The sequence below is a fragment of the Dermacentor albipictus genome, chromosome 4 (genome assembly GCF_038994185.2).
Source record: "Dermacentor albipictus isolate Rhodes 1998 colony chromosome 4, USDA_Dalb.pri_finalv2, whole genome shotgun sequence".
In the NCBI taxonomy this organism is placed as follows: domain Eukaryota; kingdom Metazoa; phylum Arthropoda; class Arachnida; order Ixodida; family Ixodidae; genus Dermacentor; species Dermacentor albipictus.
The window spans coordinates 154,405,393-154,424,890 of record NC_091824.1 but is presented as its reverse complement, the minus strand read 5'-3'; the positions used below and the strand labels follow the sequence as shown (position 1 = coordinate 154,424,890).

Here is a 19,498-nt window from a genome sequence, read left to right as displayed (position 1 = left end):
GTCCAGTCTCGGCTGAGAATCAAGCAGGCACAGCGCACGCCACCGCGATCATGGCGGCCCCTTTTTGTGCACGTGAAGCTTTGTACAGCTCCACTGTGCGCTATAGCAAGTAAGGCGTACGTCTTCACGCAGCGCCGAGTTGCAATTAGTTGTGCCTGCGCACCTGCGATCTACCGTGCTCCAGGGACTCCATGACGGGCCTTCCGTTGGTCTTCATTGCGTTTCATACCAATACTCTAAACCGATATCCATCGTTACAAGACTAATTTCCTTTACCTTTAATTGTGCGCTGTTCGTCGACAGTGCGAAGGGGATTTTTCGAGTTAACGCAGCGGACGTTTCATACCTCTAGGTAGCTTCGATGCCACAAAGAATCAGAAAAAATCATATATCTCTCCAGAACATCAAGCCCCCTGACAGCTGCATGCTATGAATGCTTCGGTTCCTGACTAATTTGTTTGCCCGTTTTTAGCAAATAGAAACGCCCAAATTTCACCTACGAAATTATCAAGCTTTGTAACAATTTGCTCAAATAATCTTGAACTTCAATTCGAAACTATTACGCCAATGACGCGCATACGTGAGAGAGGTTCGCTGTCTAGGTGAAAAAAATCAATGTCTGTCCAGTCGCATACTCTGACACAGTCGTCCTTTTTGCCATTGCCAGCCGATTTAAGTCCAGGATCCGCTGACCTTTATTGCTGTGCGCCACAGAGGGCGAAAATAAAGCATGCTGCAGCTGCCGCTATGCTGGGTCAGCTATCGCGAGAAGACGCTGTATCGTTTAAAAAAAAAATCAAGATGTACCTATTCGCGAGGCTGGCTCAGCCATCACGCGGGCCCGCAAGGCTCTGCAGGCAGCAAGCCGTCAAGCATATCGGGGGCCGACGTCAGTGTACCAGCTTCATTAGAGGCTCGAGTGCGCCTTTCCTCGCGCGAATAATCGCCACTCTCCCTGCCTTCCTCATTGGCCATGCGGCGGCGGCGTCAGCGCCCGAGTCCTTCAGGTGGAAAGCCTAATGAAGACCGCCAACTCGCAACGCGGCCGCCTGAGAGGCAGATAACAAAGTTGCCGCTGCTCTGCACAGGTGTCCCGCGTTCATCGCGCCGTCCTGGCCGCTCCTTCACTCTCGGTGCGGCGAGCCATCTTCGCAACGAATGAATAATAGCCGCAAAGCGCTGCCAAATTTCAGCACATAATTCTAGTTGACGCCGGCTAGCAGCTACTTCGGCACCGCTTGCCAAACTGGAAGAGTTGCGTTGGCGTTCCCGCCTACGTGTTCACCTTTTCTGGTTCGCCTTTCGCTGCCTCGTCATGCCGCACTTTCTCGGTGAAAATGCGCTCGCCTATACTGCCTGCTGTCAATTTCAGCTTGGTGGTCCTAAATTATAAAGCAATCTTTATAAAGCTGAATTGGGAACGCTGAATTTATGCTCAACCCAGTGCGAAGTCTGGCGCAGTTCTCACCGGTTCCTGATGCAAACATTTATGCAGCCCAACTCTGTGAACGAACAATACGAAGGGATGCACCAACATTTGAAATAGTTCCCTCATTATGCACGTCGCAGTGTTTCAGTTCTTTAATTTAGGCAATCGCCGAGGAAACAAATTACGAGTGTTGTTTTATTTTTTTTCCCGACAATTCCTGAGTATACAGCATAAATTTCTCAGGGTATAAGCGTATGTAGTTATCTGGATACAAATGATCAACACGACCCGCCCACACTAAAACTATCCCGCATGAAACATACGTCTGCGCACATTTCTGTAATATTGACGGCTATAAACATGACCATCAAGGAATGGAGATATTAAACTAGACGTGCTTTCAAAAGCTAGCCTAGGCTCTGATGCGCTTCTTCCCAAATTAACTTGTAAACGTACTAACGGCGCCACCCGCACACTAAAAGTGCAACATCACAGCAAGCGTAAGCCGCAGCAAAGCAGAAACCTTTTAGCCTCTGTCTATGTAGACTTAGTAAGCTTCCCGGCATCTTATCAACACTACCGTTACTGTTTTGGGAAGCATGCGATGATACGATTGCACTTTATCTCTGTGCATAACAGGGCATACACGCGCACGCTCTAACGCAACTGCGACAGAAAAGAATTCCACATACTTATACCAAGCATTGATTTCGACAGAATGTGTCAGTAATCTCGTCAATCGAGCATCTTTTTTCTTGTGTGGAACAGTTTTATAGAAAAGCTCATCGTATTTAGAATACAGATATGTTAACTCAACTATACAAAAGCGTGATCGGTACTAGGCGCTTTCATAGTGCATAATTTGAGGTTACATTTGAGCACATCAAATTGGAACACACTGTGATATTCACTGCGATGCGCGAAATTTCTCATCCGGTTCATGAAACGGCTCGCTGTTGCCGATTACAAGCAAGCTCTTAGCAAGCACCTTAATACGCAGAAGATAAAATGAATACATTGCATGCGTTGTCATGGTCAGTATTACATCGTAAAGAACCGGTGAAACGCATTTTCAGCATTTACTAGAAAAGAGACATGCCAAGTCTTCCTTACTTGAAGCTCCTGCTTGGCGGCTTCTGCTCCAGCTCGTGAGGAAAATGTTACAAAACCTACTGGCTGCAATAAAAAAAAGAACGCATAAAATATTCCAACATTTGTCACTCAGCGCCATGTTCAATATCTACCTTTATTTACAGCAATAACTAAAGACTGTTCTATATATATTTTCTTTATCACATGCCACCTCAGTTTGTGTATAGCGCAAGCTTAAAATAGCGAGCAGAGAATTTCAATTCCTGTATTTGTTCCTGTATCTTCACACACGTGAAGAGTATAAGAGTGACATCTTCCGCTTTAATATACGTCGTTCTAATATTGACAGTATGATCCGCGCTGCAGGTTGAGACGATCGGCAAGCCTCAATGTCCAGTGCGATAGTAATGTGCCCTTCTCGTCAAGTGCTGTGTCAAGACCCGACGTTTGGGTACCATAGTAGCGGGGGAAAGGACAAATCACCGAGCGTCTCTGGCGTGAGGCGAGCAATGCCCTATCGTTCGCAATTCACAACTGTACTTGCACTTCTGCACACTGCACTTTCGCACAACTAATGGAGGTCGTGTTGTCCGTTCATATCAAGATGAACAGTGAATTCATCATGTTAGATCTCTCATATTCCACGTGAATTCACCACACTGATTCCGCTTACGTCTTCTATCATTCGAATTCACCTAAAATCGCTCATATATTCATTGACTTGAAAGTCGCTACGTTGACATTAGCTTGTCAAAGTGTACTATCAGAAACGCGTCATAACTGTTTCATAGCAATAAAGTTGATTCGAAAGTTAGAAAGAGCGCATGGTGTTCAGTTCAGTCCTCCGATTACATATGCAAGTGCTTAGTTCACCTTTAGAAATACATGCACAGGATGAGAAGAAACTCTGCTTGTTCGCCGCATGTGCGGAATTCAAGGTCTCACTGCTGATCGTGCGAGCAAAACCTATGTACAATTAAAGCCCACTTTCTATCTGTCAACAATATTTTGCGATCATTAACCCCGTTTTTGCAATACTTAATTCTCTAAGGTTTCCGTGTACTACGCTATAATGTGCTATTTATCCTGTTCACTGGAAACGTGAAGAGTATGACCTTGCATGGAGCAATGGGTATTCTTACCTGTACAAAACAAATCATTGTAGGTATATATCTCTGGCTAAAATTTCCTTCCGCGCTAATCCTAACCTTGTGAGCCTTTGTCATACACTGCGCCGTGTATGCTATGACTGACCTGTATTTATGTGTTTTTCTCATGCGGTTTTTGATGGAAAGTTTACATAGAGTGTAGACTTCTTTCAGCTGCAGCTTCAACTTACGCAGTAATGGTGTGAAAGCCTGTGCATTTCGCAAAGTGTGCTATTGCGATGTGTCCAGTCATATGTGCACAAAGCATCTATGTGCGTCGTTCATTGTGCTCTGTCAAGGTGCTAAACGCATGAACGGGTATAGGAAGTGATCATATTTATCAAATTAATATACACAAGTAACAAGACGGAGCGGTACTTACCGAAGATGTCTTTCCATTCTTTTGTGTGACTTTCAGCAGAGATCCTTCATAACCCTGTAAGGATAACATCAGAATTTGCTAAACAGGAGTCCATTGCAGATATAGTGTTTGCACTTCTTGTTGTCCTCACTTCGCATATTGTAAGTGATACCTGTGGCTTTTCTGCTTTCCCTAGATTCATTGCCTGTGTTCCATATCTTTGTAACTAACAAGAAATCGAGCACCTCGGATCTCCTTATCTTTCTCGCTCACTTCTTCTGCACTCCTAAACATCGCGTTTAAGTTGCGTGAAATGCCGCTCGTTTTTCAGAAAAAATTAAAATGTTCTCTACGGGCTCTGACGTGCCCGTTCCAGGACACATGAACTGATAAAGGTTGAAAACGATGTATTCCCTGCCTGTGTCACGAAGCCTGTCTTGGGATAGGTAGCAAAGCATTCTCTTACTCAAGTCTTCCTCACAATAGCAATGACAAAGTAGCGTATAGCACAAAACTTACCAAGCATGTTCTTGAAAGGCGCTGTGTTTTCACCAGATAAACCAGATTTTGCATGCACACTTGCGTGTGTTATTGTACTCTGCTGTTTTAGCTTGTGACAGGGTGGAGGTAGGTGCGAGTGGCAAATTACAGGTATGCAGGGCGTGAAGCACACTGCTTGTCGTACAAGTCGACGGGCAGATACTGTATGTACATGCATACCTATACTTTCGATTGTTTTCGGGTGTCTGTGTACCTGCAACTCATTAAAGTGATCCGCGCCAAATAACCGCAGCTTTACATGTCCAATGGGTAAACGCTGTCAGGACCTACCTTGTAGGCACGGAATAGCAGGTAGAGTTCCCTGGGCTTTGCGTCCATGGGAAGGCCACTCACGAAGAGTGTTCGCACCTGCGAGAAACAGAACATTTACGAATAAATAAGCGAGCCCCATAAGCACGACAAGCTCTCAAAAGCGTGAAAAGTAAAAAAAAAGCTTGCGGAACGACTAATGCTTTTTTCTCGGTCTCCAAAGACTGGCTATCACGTTGCGGCCACTTTGCCGAATAATGAGTGAAAGTGCAGGCCTAAGCATTTTCCTATCACTGTTTTATTCCGTGTATTTCAGACCCTGTCCGCCCCCATTACAACAGCAGCAAAATAAGTCGGCTTAGATGAACTGACCTGCTTGAGCCAGTGAAAATATTTACCGCTTTTTTGACGCCTGTCATTTTAGAGCTTTTACTTAAGCCTTTTATGCCACCCTCCCGCACACCCTATTACTATAGAAAACTGAAAGGCACGAGCCAGCATTTAAGAGGCAGAGGCAAACGTTAATTGCCAGCGCACGGTGATGTCGTACGTTCCGGAGCATAACCACAGTAGTTGGTTGAATAATAGGCCCCGTCGTGGTAAATGATCCGTGGCGCCAGCGAATAAGCCACATATTTAAAAAACAGCTGCATAATCAAAAGTCCCGCTAGTTGCTGCTATGTATCAAAAAGTGCAGTAATTGTATTCTTATTGAGCGCAAGTTCAGCTCCAAAGAATCATCAGGGTAAGAGCGCAAGGATGCTCTGGACATAAAGTGCATTAAGAGCATACTGTCTCGGAAATTTAAATGCAACCACAAAGCTCCGATCGCCGTCGCTGCAGCCAGCTGGGACATAATTTCTGAGCTCGTTGTGATTAACCTAAATCAACTCACAATTCGGGGCGTAACTTGAGCCTGTACATTTCCTGCTTGCATTTTTTTGCCCCTGTACCATAATTTCTTATACTCACCCAAAGAAGAAAGCCTACTTCTAAGATAAAAACTGTGGAAGTTCCTAACACTAGGAGGCAAAGTCACCCTCCAGTACATGGCCCAGCATGGTGAGCGCTTTGCCTAACGCCCTTCCTTCCTGTATCCTAGTTATCGCCACTTATGACCTCACGTTATCTTCATTCGCCGAAGCACCTCCTTCTGACATAACGGCCACTCAGACGGTGCAATGTTGGCTGTTCCTACTTGTTCAGCCGAGGCGAAAGTGAACGTAATCAGCATATTGTTCGCAAAGTTCTCGTAACTGTGCATACGTGTGCTTCTCGTCAGTGAATTTCACGTTTGTGGTGACGTTAAGAGGAAGCTTTAGCTCGGGTGCTCCTATCTAAATACATGTAAAAGGAGAATTCGTTTTTCTCGGCAACCACTGCACTAAATTTGACTAGGTTTGCTGCATTTAAAATAAAAACTTAAAATCTAGTGACTGTTGGTTTCGAAATTTTGAGTTAGGCCGTCAATATTTTATGAAAAATTGACAAAAATTGCAAATTTTCAGAAAACGAAACTATCAAGTTTACAATTCTGTAACTCAACATGCAAAAATGATATTGCAATTCTGTGAACTGTATCTGATAGCACATCTAAAGCGGACAAAATTGATATGTTACACATGAACCTCAAAAAATGTAATAATATGTAATTACAACTTTTGCAGAACCCTCGTAAACAATGTGACAAATTCACGTAAGATGTAAAATGACAAATAATATTTGTCCGCTTTGAATGATCTAATGGATGCCGTTTACAGAACCGCGATATCTGTTCTTGATGCAGAGCTATTAGCTTGTAAACTTCATGCTTCTATTTTTTTCAAACTTCTGAATTTTTGAAAATCTTTCTAACAAAATTCAAGCCCTAAATCAAAATTCTGCTTCCAACAGTCACTAGAATTTATCTTACTGTCTCAAATGCAACAAATTTCATCAAAATCGGTCCAGAGGTTATCTCAGAAAAACGTTTTTGCGTTTTTACATGTATTTGAATAGGCCGCGTCGGAGTTGGGCCCGAGCTAAAGCTTCCTCTTAAGCGAAGTTATCCTGGCTCCAACACACATAGTTTCTCGGAGCCAATTATAAACACAAATTCGGAACATCGCGTGCTAAAAATCAAGTATCAGGCTCAAAACAGATGAGGGCCTTCTCCCCTGCTCCTCTTTTCCCCTCGGTACATTGAGTAAGAAGTTCTGCCAGTTTTCGGAAGAATGAAACCTCATAGACGGTGTTCTGCATTTCGCAAAATAAACGTCCCTTGCTTCTTGGAAGATCAAAGCCGTTTCCTGTGAGCCACTTATAACATCATAACTCACATAGCTGAAACTCCTCCATTGTCGACGCACACAAACGGAATTTGCAGCAATGTTTCTTTTCAGTGATTCTGAAAAGCACTCGCGGCGCAGCAAACCGTAAATCAGGCGCTCTACTTCTAGGCGAATACCGATATGGTGTGTAAATTTTCCCATTCAATTTCTGTTTTCACTTTGCTTTGTGTCTTCATGCTTTACAGCAGCACGAATCACAACAAAGGGAGCGCACCTGAGTGAAGTCCGCATTTCGTCTTAAAAGGGTGCATTCTACCGTTAAGTCGCCTTTTCCAGTCACTGTCCATAGTGCACTGGGGAAGCGGGATTCCTGCAAACGTATATGGCAGCGCGGCGCATACGGGACCTCGGTGTACAAAAGGAAACAAAAGGAATGGGTGGTTCACAAAGCCCACTGCAGCATGAAGAACTGTTTTAGGGCAATACTCTTCCCTTTTAAGATTTTAGCGTGCTTTAGTCCTTGGCGGCTTAATTCCATTTTCCTGGAATGTGCTGCAAAGTGAGTGCACGCTTACATCTCTAAAATACTTCCATAAGTTTCCTTAAGGGATTTCAACCGGAAATCAGGCTTTGATCCTTCTGAAACTTAGTTAGTGAATCTATTTCGATACCGTTCTGCCAGAGTCCACAGCTCATAGAAGCATGATGTGCTGCAAGGCCGTCTATTCCATGCATACATGAAGGTGCAGGAGGTCGCTTAATTCACTGCCTTCACTAATTATCTGGCTCGGCAGCAATGATAATGATGTGCAAATGTTTTTATGCACATATTGAACACAATTTATTAATCATATTTGCAGTGGCTCAAAGTTGTCACATGAGCTTGAATAGTTCAAACTGCGAGTACTTTGGGTACTCGACGTAAGGAACAAGAAGCGTTGTCACGATTCCTTTGGGTGGCACAACTTCTATAATCCAGAGGCTTCAGATGCAGTCTTTCGCATTTTTTCTGCATATAACATAAGAGAATTGGTTCTGTATGAATTCCGCGTGGTTTCGCTGTGCAGAATGCAGAATTTATCGATGGAGTTGCCAAGAAGAGGATAGATACTGCATATCTGTGTATTTTCATAGAAAAATAGAAATTATCACTAGTATAGAAATAAAGCTTCTCTCAGCGTTAGGCAAGCAGAATGAAATTTTGTCGCCGATGTTCTCACAGCCCCTTTTCTGCGAAGGATATTTAAAAGATTGTGCAGAAACAACTGATGATTATAGTCAATGCAAGCGAATAGCCGGACGCTCCTTGAAAAAAAATTTCGCTTTATTAAAAGAATGATGCGCTCGAACGCCTGTATCAGTTCCAGTGAGGACATTTGGGAAGCGTTTGTCGTCTCTTTCCGTAATTCTGCACAAAGCAGCAGAGCCGCGAACATCTGTAATGGCAGTGTAGGTGCCTTTACATTGCCTATTCAGGTGCCTATTCGTCACGTAGTATTGTCTCCAAGCGGCCCGGGCACCAACGTGAAAGACGACTGGCATCCTCCTCTCCGGCCACCGGAGCCCTCTCCCGCAGCCGCCACTGCGGAGGAGGAGGAGGGCTGTCCTTCCTGGGCGCTCTGACGCAGCGCTAAACCTTGCGCTCTCGCCCCAAGGCTCTCGCGCGCCAGCACGTGCCCTCTGCATCGGCAATGAGAGTCGGGCAACCACCACCACAAACGAAAACAGACTGGCGTTCCAGGGAAAGCTATTCGCTTTTAAAACGTTGCTGCTGTAAAACAAAACACTGCGAACCAAATTGCGTAGCGCGAAAGTGTGCTCATTGGTATTGCAAGTCTGCGGGGAATTACACTCTTTTTTCTTCGTATGGGAGCTAGGCATGTATCAAATTTCAGAGCGTCCGTTATATCATTGGCGAGTTTACACAACGTTTCTCATCGCCTTTGAGTTGTTTGTCATTTGCTGACTTTTCAAAGAGAAGCGTCAGAAGCAATCACGTCTTGCGCTTTTCTGAGCATATTCGTCTACATATTACAATATATCGTTCCTAAAGAAACGACGAAAAATGTATCCTTCCAAACTGCCTCAAACAATTCTGGTAACCCGCAATCATTCGTGCCAAAAAAAATTGTGCAGAAAACCATACGGATATTGCCTCATGCAGCGCCAAATCTTTTCTAAGTTGCCCTTGTTCGCAACTTTCCGCCTGTATACGAGGCAATTTGCAAGGCTGGGCCTCCCTTCTAAGCCATTCTAGGCTCACGTGCAAACTGTAGTCTGCGTTGAAGAATAAAATATCAAGGGGCCTTCGCAAGGCGAGACGCTAATCCTCTTCAGACGTCAGCTTGGAAACGAGATTGATCTCTTGAGAAGCACTGAAGCCTGGATGCATCGAAAAATATTCAGCAATAGTTGTATTGACGCAAGTGTCTAGCAATATGAGGAAAAAGCAAATTGCCGAATACATACAGGCAGTTGGCCATAGTCGTGACTGCACTTTTCACTCATGTTCACCGTATATGCCGGCTAGAATTCTATTACTTTCTGCGTGTGTATTCTTGAGATAAAATTCGTAATTGGAACATGTGAAAAGTAGCCGTCACTATTATAGATGTACATCGTGTCTTTTTTTTGATCTTCATTCCAGTAAAAAAAAGAAAGAGACCATTGTGAATCACTCTTTATGTTCAAGTAGAATCTCTAGCTAGTACCGAATAAAAGACCTAGCTACAAAGACGCACGCGAGAAAAGAAAAGGCACAGAAAAAAAAAAACTGACGAAGGCGGTGACGCTACTGTCGTCGTGTCTCTCTCTTTCTTTCTTTTTTCTTGTCTCTTTGTTTCTGTGTGGATCCTTTTTGTCAGCAGATACGTTCGCAATCGCTCAAACTGTCGCAGTTTCTAGCACAAAAGTACTTCTCACTGCGCTCGTCCATGCTCAGGGAGAAAAAGAGAGTTCTTGTTTTCTTTTTGTTTTCTTTTTGTTTTTGTTGACAGCTTTTGTTTTGCACACCGGCGCTTCTGTTTTGTCTTATTTTCGCGCAGTTGGTCTTGGCTTATCCCTTTGCATTTGTATGATACATCAATTTGACTCGATATATTAAAATTACCTTACAAACACGTATGTCGCTTCTGGTAGACAAGCAGCGTCATCTGCTGCCCAGCTTGAAGAATACTTTTATCTTTAGTTCTTTCAATTTCGTATTTTGCCGGTTTTATTATCAGTAGGTTGCGGGGGAGAGACTGAGGACGCAAATCTCAAGCCTACTCTATTGCGTTCTGTCGACTGCAGCAAAAAATAGTAAATGAAAATAAATAAATAAATAATCCTTTGTAACACATAACATCGCGCTAAATATAAAGCTCTCATGAAAGGTAGTTCGATCAACATCTAACTGCTGCGCACGTAGCTACACCAACGCAAGGATACACTTTGTCTTATTTAGTCGTTGCTGAAGCAGCCATTCACGATTTATATGGATGGAAGGTGCGAACACAAGATAAACCGAGATCAGTTCATAGTACATAATATCAAAGATAGCATTTCATTTATCACCACTTGAAGAGCTGAAATCATCACACATTACATATTTATCTGTCGTTTTTAACACTGGCACGCTTTTTGAAAAAGAAAGCTTATCGTAATATATGAGGAGCTTTCGCAGAACATTTGAAGCATTTCAAGAATTTATGTATATCAGGTCATATGGGGGTTCTTGAAATAAAAGATATAACTAAACAAATTAGGCAGAGACACTTAAGACTATACGTGTCGCAATGCGAAACCATTGTGGTCCCTTTCACGATATTTTTTCCCGCGCGTTCTTTTACCGCACAACAATTTTTTTTTTTAGAGCCCTAATACTCATCGATAAAGCACGTTCACTTTGCTTATGCCTAACGAAAGTGAATGCGCACTTTTAAGGGGTACTAGGGCACTCGAAAGAGGATTTATTTATGGAACACGTAGTTAGTCCCAAATAGTGAGCTGCTGTGCAACTCTTTTCCTCCGCGTGGCAATTTCCTCTAAATAATGTAGTTCGGGCAGACAACCCAGGTGGCGGCAAGTTCCTTGCATGTTCCTCTCTATATTGTCACGTGGTAGTGACGTTAAAGAACACAGTAGCAGTACTGTGAAAGACAAAACTAGCTTTTATTGGGCGAACTTGTGCCCACGAAACAGGCTACACTTAAAGCGCAACGATAGCGGCGAACACAGTCGGCGATCGTCGAAAATCTGATCAGTGGGTCAAGCGCGTCGGCTTTTATACAGCAGTCATCCAATGTTCCAGATTAATCGTTGGGACCGGCATGCCTTCTACAAAGTTCTGCACCATTCGTGTCAAGCGATGAAATCAGATAACACAAGGTTCGGCGACAACAGAGAGCGGATAGAAGCATCGATAACTTTCCAGAAACTTCTTTTACATGCAGGCGCGTCCTGCGCTGCACGATAACATTTGTTAGGCGGCCAAACGTAGTCGCCCGATAAAGATAAGTATACGTGTCAATATAGCTGCAACACTATATGAAATTGTGTGGCTCCGGCAGCTGTGTATTACGCGAGCAGTATGTTTGTGAACACGCGGCATTGTTTACTGTGCTACCAAAAGGATCAGGGGCTTACATTCGTTATCCGAGGCTTCATCGACATCAGCTGCTTTGGATTATAGTCATAAGCCGAGAACTATTCAAACCGTCATCATCATCAGCAGCAGCAGCCTATTTTATGTCTACTGCAGAACGATGGCCTTTTCCAGCGATCTCCAATTACACCTGCCTTGTGACATGTGACTATGCATGCAAATTTCCTAATGGCATCACATCACTCTCTCTTTCTTAGTTATCTGCCGTCTTGTGTTGCATAAAGGCTTTCTGGGTAGGCCCCCAAGCATCCTGGTGATGTAAGTAAAGATTTGATTGGATTAACTCTGCTTCGCTTTTCTTTACATCCACTCCGCAACTTTGCTAGACCAGCGGTTACCTGTTCTACTCATTGGATGACCTGCCCAACCCCATTTCTTCCTCTTAATTTCAAGTAAAACATCGGCTACCACCGTTTGCTCTCCTATCCACACCACTGTCTTCCTGTCGCTTAACGTGTCTCCAAACGAAACAAGTTCTAAATATCGCACTGAATAGTCACGAATAGTGTTGTCTCTATAACTTGATTCTATTATTTGTAATTATTAGCGCTTCTATATTACGTGTTATACTTTTTGTGTATTCTGTGAGCGCATTGTTTTACCTCTGGGCAATTCCTCATCTGTTTATATGCTCATCGCAGTCTACATCACGGCCACATGTGTGTGTTTGTGGCTTTGTTTACAAACTCATCGTGATGCAACTTGCATCTGGCTTTTATATTGATATTGTTGTGAGGCGGAGACAAGCACGGATGTTGTTTACGCAAGGCGAATGCTGAAGGCACCAGCTGACACTAGAACATGGCGGCCGAAGCGCCCCAGCAACAACACTTCTTCGTCATAGTCTCTTGTCATTCACCGGGTCGGCCGAGTCAGGTTGAATTCCATGGACGTTTACAAGCTGCCCGAGAACAGTATTTCACGACGACCGAAGTGACACTTTGACGAGTTGAGCTGAAGCTTCGCTGCGCGAAGCACAGCAAAGACAGTCACGAGACGCTCAATGTAGGTTTCGAAGGTGAGCAAAAGCGATTACCTCGTCTAGATAACACAGACACATGGTCCACTTCAAGCCTCGAAGAAGAGTGTCCATCATTCTCTCGAACGTCGCTGTGGTATTGCAAAGCCCGACGGGCATGACTCGGAATTAAAAAAGTCCATCATGCGTAATAAAGACTGTCTTCTCGCGATCCTTCTCATCAACAGCGATCTGCCAGTTGCCCGAGCGGGGGTCAGTCGATGAAAAATATTTTGTCCCATGTAGACAGTCAAGTGCATAATCGATACGAGGCAATGAATACACGTCCTTCTTGATGATCTTGTTCAGATGGGGATAATCACCACGAAATCTCCAGGTGTCTCTTTTCTTGACCAGGACCACTGGTGAGGCCCTCGGGCTAACGGAAGGCGCTGTGATGTTCTTCAGCATCTTCGCGACTTCGCTTTGAATGATGCTGCTCTCTGCAGCAGACGCGCAGTAGGGAAGGCGATGGACGGGACGTGCGTCGTCGGTGTGAATCAGATGAATGACCACGGCTGTCTGGCCGAGCGGGCGGTCATCGAAATCAAAAATATCGCGGTAACTAAACAGAATGAGCCTAAGGTCTTCAGTTTGAGCTGGACAGAGGTCGGTAGCCATCATGTTGTCGACATCGTCGTAGTGTGACAAAGCCGAACGGGAACACGCGACCATTGGGCTGACCAAGGCAGAAATAGTGGCCGCGTGCGGTGGTACCTGGTACTCTTGTACAGGCGTCAGACGGGCCACTGTCATGTTAACGGGAAGAACATGTGCAAGAGGCCCAAAGTTGAGAACGGGAATCCAAGTAAAATTACCGACAATGGTGACAACGGCATTTGGGAGCGCGACGCCATGCTGTAGAATAACGTGGACAAGCGGAGAGACGATGTAGACGCCATCAGGAACATGTGGTCGAGCTTTAAAAGGCACAGTAGCAGCGGCTTAAGGCGGAAACCGGGCGAATTCGGCAGAACATAGGGACAGATGATGTGCATCAGAAACAAAGTAGCTGCCAGAAGGAAGTTCCAACTGCATGGCACCTGTAGCGCAGCCTATCAGGTCAGAATGGGTCGAAAGAAAGTCCAGCCCCAAAATCAGGTCGTGCGGCAAGCGTTCTAGCACAATAAATAAGACTTCATGTCTTATAAGAATATAAGAAATAAGAAAATTTGATATCCGGCAATCGCTACTCGTGCTGTACACATGCCGGAAACCCGCGGCGTACTGCCATCGGCAACGCGTACTGTGCACGGTACGGCAGGCGTGAGGACCTTTCTGAGTCTTTGCGAAGGGCGGCACTCATTACAGACATCTGTGCATCGGTGTCGACGAGGGACTTGACTGGCACTCCACCACCTCAATGTCTGATATACGTCCAAGGGTAGGCAATGTGATCAGAGGATTTGCAGGCCGGGTCGTTGATGCAGCGTCCCGGAAGCTGCACCGACTAGTTTCCCTGTGGCACAAACGCGGCGGAAGAAGAGCGGCGGGCCAGCGGCGAACGAGACCGACGACTTAGGGGCGATGGTGACCGGCTGGTTCGGAAGGTCGTAGGTACGCCGTCGTTATTCGTATATGAATGACGCACAGATTAACGGTCAACGGGTAAGCATGATTAACTTGATCTGGATGGTAGGACGGGAAGCTTTACCTGGGAGGCGATGACCAACGACTGGGGCAATGACGAGCGATATGTCCAACACGCCAGCAAGTGAAACAAATCAGCTTATCGTCCGGCGTTCTCCAGTCGGTCGGGTTACGACGACGAGTGGGAACCGCTGAAAACGGGGAAGCGGGGGTTGGGCGAGGCCGGTCCTGACTGACAATGACATCACGAATGGTGCAGAGAGACGGAAGGCCTAAATTTGCTATCTCTTGTCTGACAACGGCCTCTGTAAGCAGACACAACATGTATTGTCTGAGCAATGCTGACGAGGAACGGCGGGAGGCATAGCTTTGAGCTCGCGACGAATTAACCGCGTCAAATTTTCTTGTCCTGACAGAGAAGGTCCACGTGAGTGCTCCTCACACGAAGGCGTCGAAGCTGCATTTGGTAGCCTGTTGAACTGCTTCGCAATGCGGCTACTCTTCATGAGTTGGGAATTACGGCACACTTTGATGATTACGTCCACCAAGTCATAGTTCTTGCAGATAAGCAAGTTGAATGCGCCATCTGCTATGCCCTTCAGGGAGTGGCCAATCTTGTCGGTTTCGTTCATGTCTTTGTCAACATTACGACAGAGCGCGATGACATCTTCAATATATGCCACGTAAGATTCTGTTGACGTATGAGCACGGGTCGATAGCTCCTTCTTCGCTGCCAGCTGACGGCCGAAGGGCTTTCCAAAGAGGTCTAGAAGCGTCCGCTTGCAGACGTCCGAACTGGTTATGTCATGTTCGTGGGTCTTGTACCATGCTAGCGCTGTGTCTCGGAGGTAGAATATCACATTCGCTATAGGATTAGCTTTGGGTCCTACCGATTATTTTCGTTTACACGCTCATACTAGGAAATCCACTCTTCAACGTCCGTACGTTCGACGCCATTGAAGGTTCCTGGGTCTCGCGACTGGGACAACACAAAGGAGGTCAGAGTCTGCGGCACCGGAGGTGGGTGGTCGGTCATTGTGGCGCTCTGACAACACAGCCATATTCTAAGACTGGTCGAACACAAGTTGTATATGCCATTCGTTTTAAATTCGCATGTGAACAGCGCAGGTTTCTCTTATTGAAATTCAAGGCATTACCAGCTTTGGCTATGATACTGTCTACCTGAGGTATCCACGAACATTCAGACGACAGTAGCACACCTAGATACTTATACCAGAGTCCTTCCATGTTTTTTCTGGTCACGAAACTGCCGCCTCAGTTTCATATAGCGCCAGCGCCCGCCGCTAGAGGCGCAACCGTGCATGAGAGGGCATGCGAACGCCGCTACCGCTGTGGTTGTGTGTGGAGCAGCCTCGGTATTCTAGCTTTCTCAACTTCCTCAACGATCGCTTTAGTTTCACGTAACTATTTTTAACATTGATTATGATTAAATTACTGCCTGAGCGTGTCTTCTGCGATGATATAAGCGCACGGGACGAGAAAAAAAAGCCGCTGATAACATGGAGCTTGCGGCGGTCTCAGACCGAAAAAAAAAGAAAGATCTGGAATTTTAAGAGCCAGAACCGCGATACGATTATGAGGCACGCCGTAGTGGGGGACTCGGGATTAGATTTGACCACCTGTGATCCTTTAAAATGCACGTAAATTTAAATAAACGGGTGTTTTGCATTTCGCCCCCGTCGAAGTGCGTCCGCTGTACCCGGCCGGGCGGTCTCGGTCCCGATTTCTTCGTCATCGCCGTTCGCCTCAACGCTTCGGTGGGCTCCGCTTTTTAATATTTGCCTTAAATTAAACACCGCGCATTCGCAACAAAACGCCAGTGAGCCCACTTATCACCAGATGAATAAGTGCCAATTCTCCGTTGTGCATAGCGCCAGATTGTTTGCCGAGCACAGCTGTTCAGTTTCTGTTAAACTGTGGCAGAGGACTCTGTGGGCAGTATCTTATAACGAGATCAAATGAATGAAATTGCTCTTGCAAAGGGCTGCTACCGTAGAATACTTAATGACCAAGAAAAGGGAACTGAGCTGCTCCATGCGCTTAAGATTTCTTGCAAAGCGATGTCATTTCTGAATAAGATTTAGGTAGAATTAATGCAAGACGAACTTCGCTACTAAATGTCTTCGGTGCGGCTTTTAACAACAGATTAAGGCGAACCTGAAGTGTTAGGACCTGCACAATTGAAACTTAGGCAATTGCCTTAGCAAGCAGTCGTTTAGAAGCGTCAGTAAGCCCAGCAGTTATTCACGCTGCTCGTGGTTTCGACGCAGAAACGACGAGACTAGGTATGTTGGTTCTTTATTCGCAACTATTTACAATATGTTAAAATGTTGCAATCACCGGTCCTGATATTCTTATCATGGTCGAAAAATGAAAAAAAAAATATAATTCGATTAAGAAAAGAAATAAAACGTGTTGGTGCAAAAACAAAATACATGCACGATCATTTATTTATCATGTAAAATAAGCGGAGCGAAATACAGATAGCACAGAGGCGTCCGGTCATAAATGGTCCACCATTAACAATGCAAGAAGTTTGTTAAAAGCATGACACTGATATAATACGCATAAAGAAATAAGATCAAACGTGAGAGGCATGCATTGGGAGGGAGGAAAGAAACACCAGCAAACGAATGGCAATAAGTACAGAATGCATAGTCGATTGTTTCTATAAACAAGAAAGTGTAAAGCATAAGCATTTCATAACACACGGCTAAAGAACTCTCAAATGAACACAAGTAGCCACATCACAAATACAGCAATTTTTTTAAATGGCTTGTTAGAGATACCACCTTTCTACTTCTTCAGCTGTTAGTTAAACATGCACCCAAAACTTGCTCAGCAAATCACAATACAAATGTAGCTAACAGTGTGCTAATAGCCTTATTACTCATAGCAGCTTAGACTTAAAAGTACGTGCAATTGAAGGACTGTAGCCCATCAATAGCCAAGACTAAAGGACAATGGAAAATAACACAATGCATATTATTCTGTTTTAACACTTGCATTTAAAGGAATTCTAATGCTATACCTTTCATAGATGATCGCGGTAAGGGCGCTATTGCTGTGAACTACTCTATCCTGGTATAACACAAATTGAGGTTGCAACAAAGCATGAAGCAAATGTGTTTTGTCATCAATGCCCTTATCAGATCTCACAACACCCTTATTCTCCTTCATCATCAGCACTGCAATTTTTTGTAAGTGGTCACCTTTACACGATAATTGCGATACCTACTGCATCCCTTTAACTGGTACCGCTTCAACTGGTTGGTTTCCTACCACCCCCTGCCGGACATGAAGCTCGCCCCTTTGCTTGCATTTGCTTGTTTTTTTCTCTCGTGAAAAAATGCAAGCGGGTCTTAAGAAAAAACTGAACTACTTCTGCAGTGGTGCTTACAAAGTGTGATTTGCAGCCGACAGCGGCTGTAGCAGTACGACTGTCCATCAAAACATTCTCCACAATATTAACGTACACATCAGAACAGGCAATTTTGTCAACTGTGCACACTTCCAGATGATCTTCCACAATTTGGAGGAGAGCGACTAGCTGGTTGGAAGGCACTTGTAGACCACCTTTGGATTTGGCAAGAATCAGGCCAGTTGCCGCTCGTTCAAAACTTCTCATTGTTCTTACACAGCTCGAGCAGCTCAATGAAGAAAACTTTTTTGCGACATAGCCAGCAAGGTAATCCATTATGCATTCTTTTGGGGACTGCTGATGGCAGAGAACTGAAGCCTCCTCCGCCGTTTCTGCAGGTTCCAAGAGGACTTCATCCAGAAGAATAGCCAAAGAATCAGCCTGAAATGCAAATACCATATTGTTGGTGTGCTCAACAGCCCACACACAATGCAACAAATTTACTGGATGCCTTGTATTGTTATACAGCTTTACCATGACAATTACAACTAGCCTTTATCAAAAATCGGCATGGCTTTTCTAAATCAACAGCTGCAAAAGCATCCATTCTTGATATGCATGCATAGCAGTGTCCTGCCATACATGCGATGCCCATACAGCTTAATGTGGCCAGAAATGAACGGACTTGCACATAATTCTATGCAAAACAAGAACTATGATATGTACACTTAGTTAAGGAAATAAAAAGGCCTGCTTGATTTCATTCTGTTCAGGAAACATTGCTCCAAATATATTGTTGCTCACATGACAGGCCCCAGTAGGTTTTTCTTTGTTGAATAAATCTTGCAGCTTGAGGAGCAGTTGTGGACCATCTCCAGCTACTGAGGATCGCTTGGGCGGCTGGACAAGATTCTTCACAGAAAGCATCCTATATATAAATAGGAATTGCTGGACTGTTGGCTGTCCTCCATCACCGGCAACATGTCTGACAATGCCAAAAAATCTCTGAAACGAAAAATGCTTTGTTATTTACCTAGTTGCATGCGGGAAGATGAACTTGTTTACCTCTAATGGGTCTTGTCCAAACTTTCCCACTAGTACATAGCGGAAACCTGCTTTAAGAAGGTTCTCAACAAGACATATGGTACTGAGCAGGGTTACTCTTAGAGCCTCGCATGTCGGCTTGCTCAAAAAGCAAATTTGCCTCTGCTTTGGCAAACTTTCTATGTAGTTGCAGCAGCTGTCGAGCCATGCAACGCTCTCTTTCAGTGTCTGTAAAGTAATAAAGTATTTAGCAAGAAGTCAGAGATATGTGTGAGGCCAAAAGAGTAATTCTTACAGCAACATGTTCAGCTTCATTGTACTGCACATGCTCAGGCCTCCGAGAGTTCAAGCAGTCAAATAATTTGTTCATCCTCCTGGTGAATTCATATGTTGCTGCAGACCCATGGAGCTTTGTGCATGCTTCCTGCTCACTGTAGAATTTCATCGCTGTAGCTGTGGATTCACTGAACAACTGGAAATAAGAAATTTTTCTTGTCACAGTTCCTTGTGGGTAATGTGCAAAAGCAATTTTTGTATGTCCTAATAGCACCTGAACATAAGGTACCTTACCTGAACAGCAAGTTTGACGCTCATTTTCTGAAAAGCATTTGGGTATATATGTGCCTTTGTGAGCTTTGGCACAGCACGCAGTCCAAATTGCTCCTCTTCATATTGTAGGAGGTCTGCATAATGGTGATGAAATACTTCC

At 44.6% G+C, this 19,498-nt stretch overlaps 1 protein-coding gene across 7 annotated transcripts in view; it reads right to left on the bottom strand.

The window, feature by feature from the left end:
- Positions 1-19,498, bottom strand: part of LOC135903784 (RNA-binding protein, mRNA-processing factor 2a-like) — a 165,957-nt gene that overhangs the window by 21,397 nt on the left and 125,062 nt on the right. For all 7 annotated transcript variants that reach the window (XR_010564928.2, XM_065434181.2, XM_065434179.1 and 4 more), the window contains exons 2-4: positions 4,862-4,939; positions 4,052-4,105; positions 2,543-2,605 (exon numbers count right to left, since the gene is read on the bottom strand). Coding sequence is in view for 6 of the 7 variants with exons in the window: in XM_065434181.2 (XP_065290253.1) it covers positions 2,543-2,605; positions 4,052-4,105; positions 4,862-4,939 (195 nt within the window). In the remaining variant the exon portion in view is untranslated. The remainder of the gene's footprint in view (positions 1-2,542; positions 2,606-4,051; positions 4,106-4,861; positions 4,940-19,498) is intronic.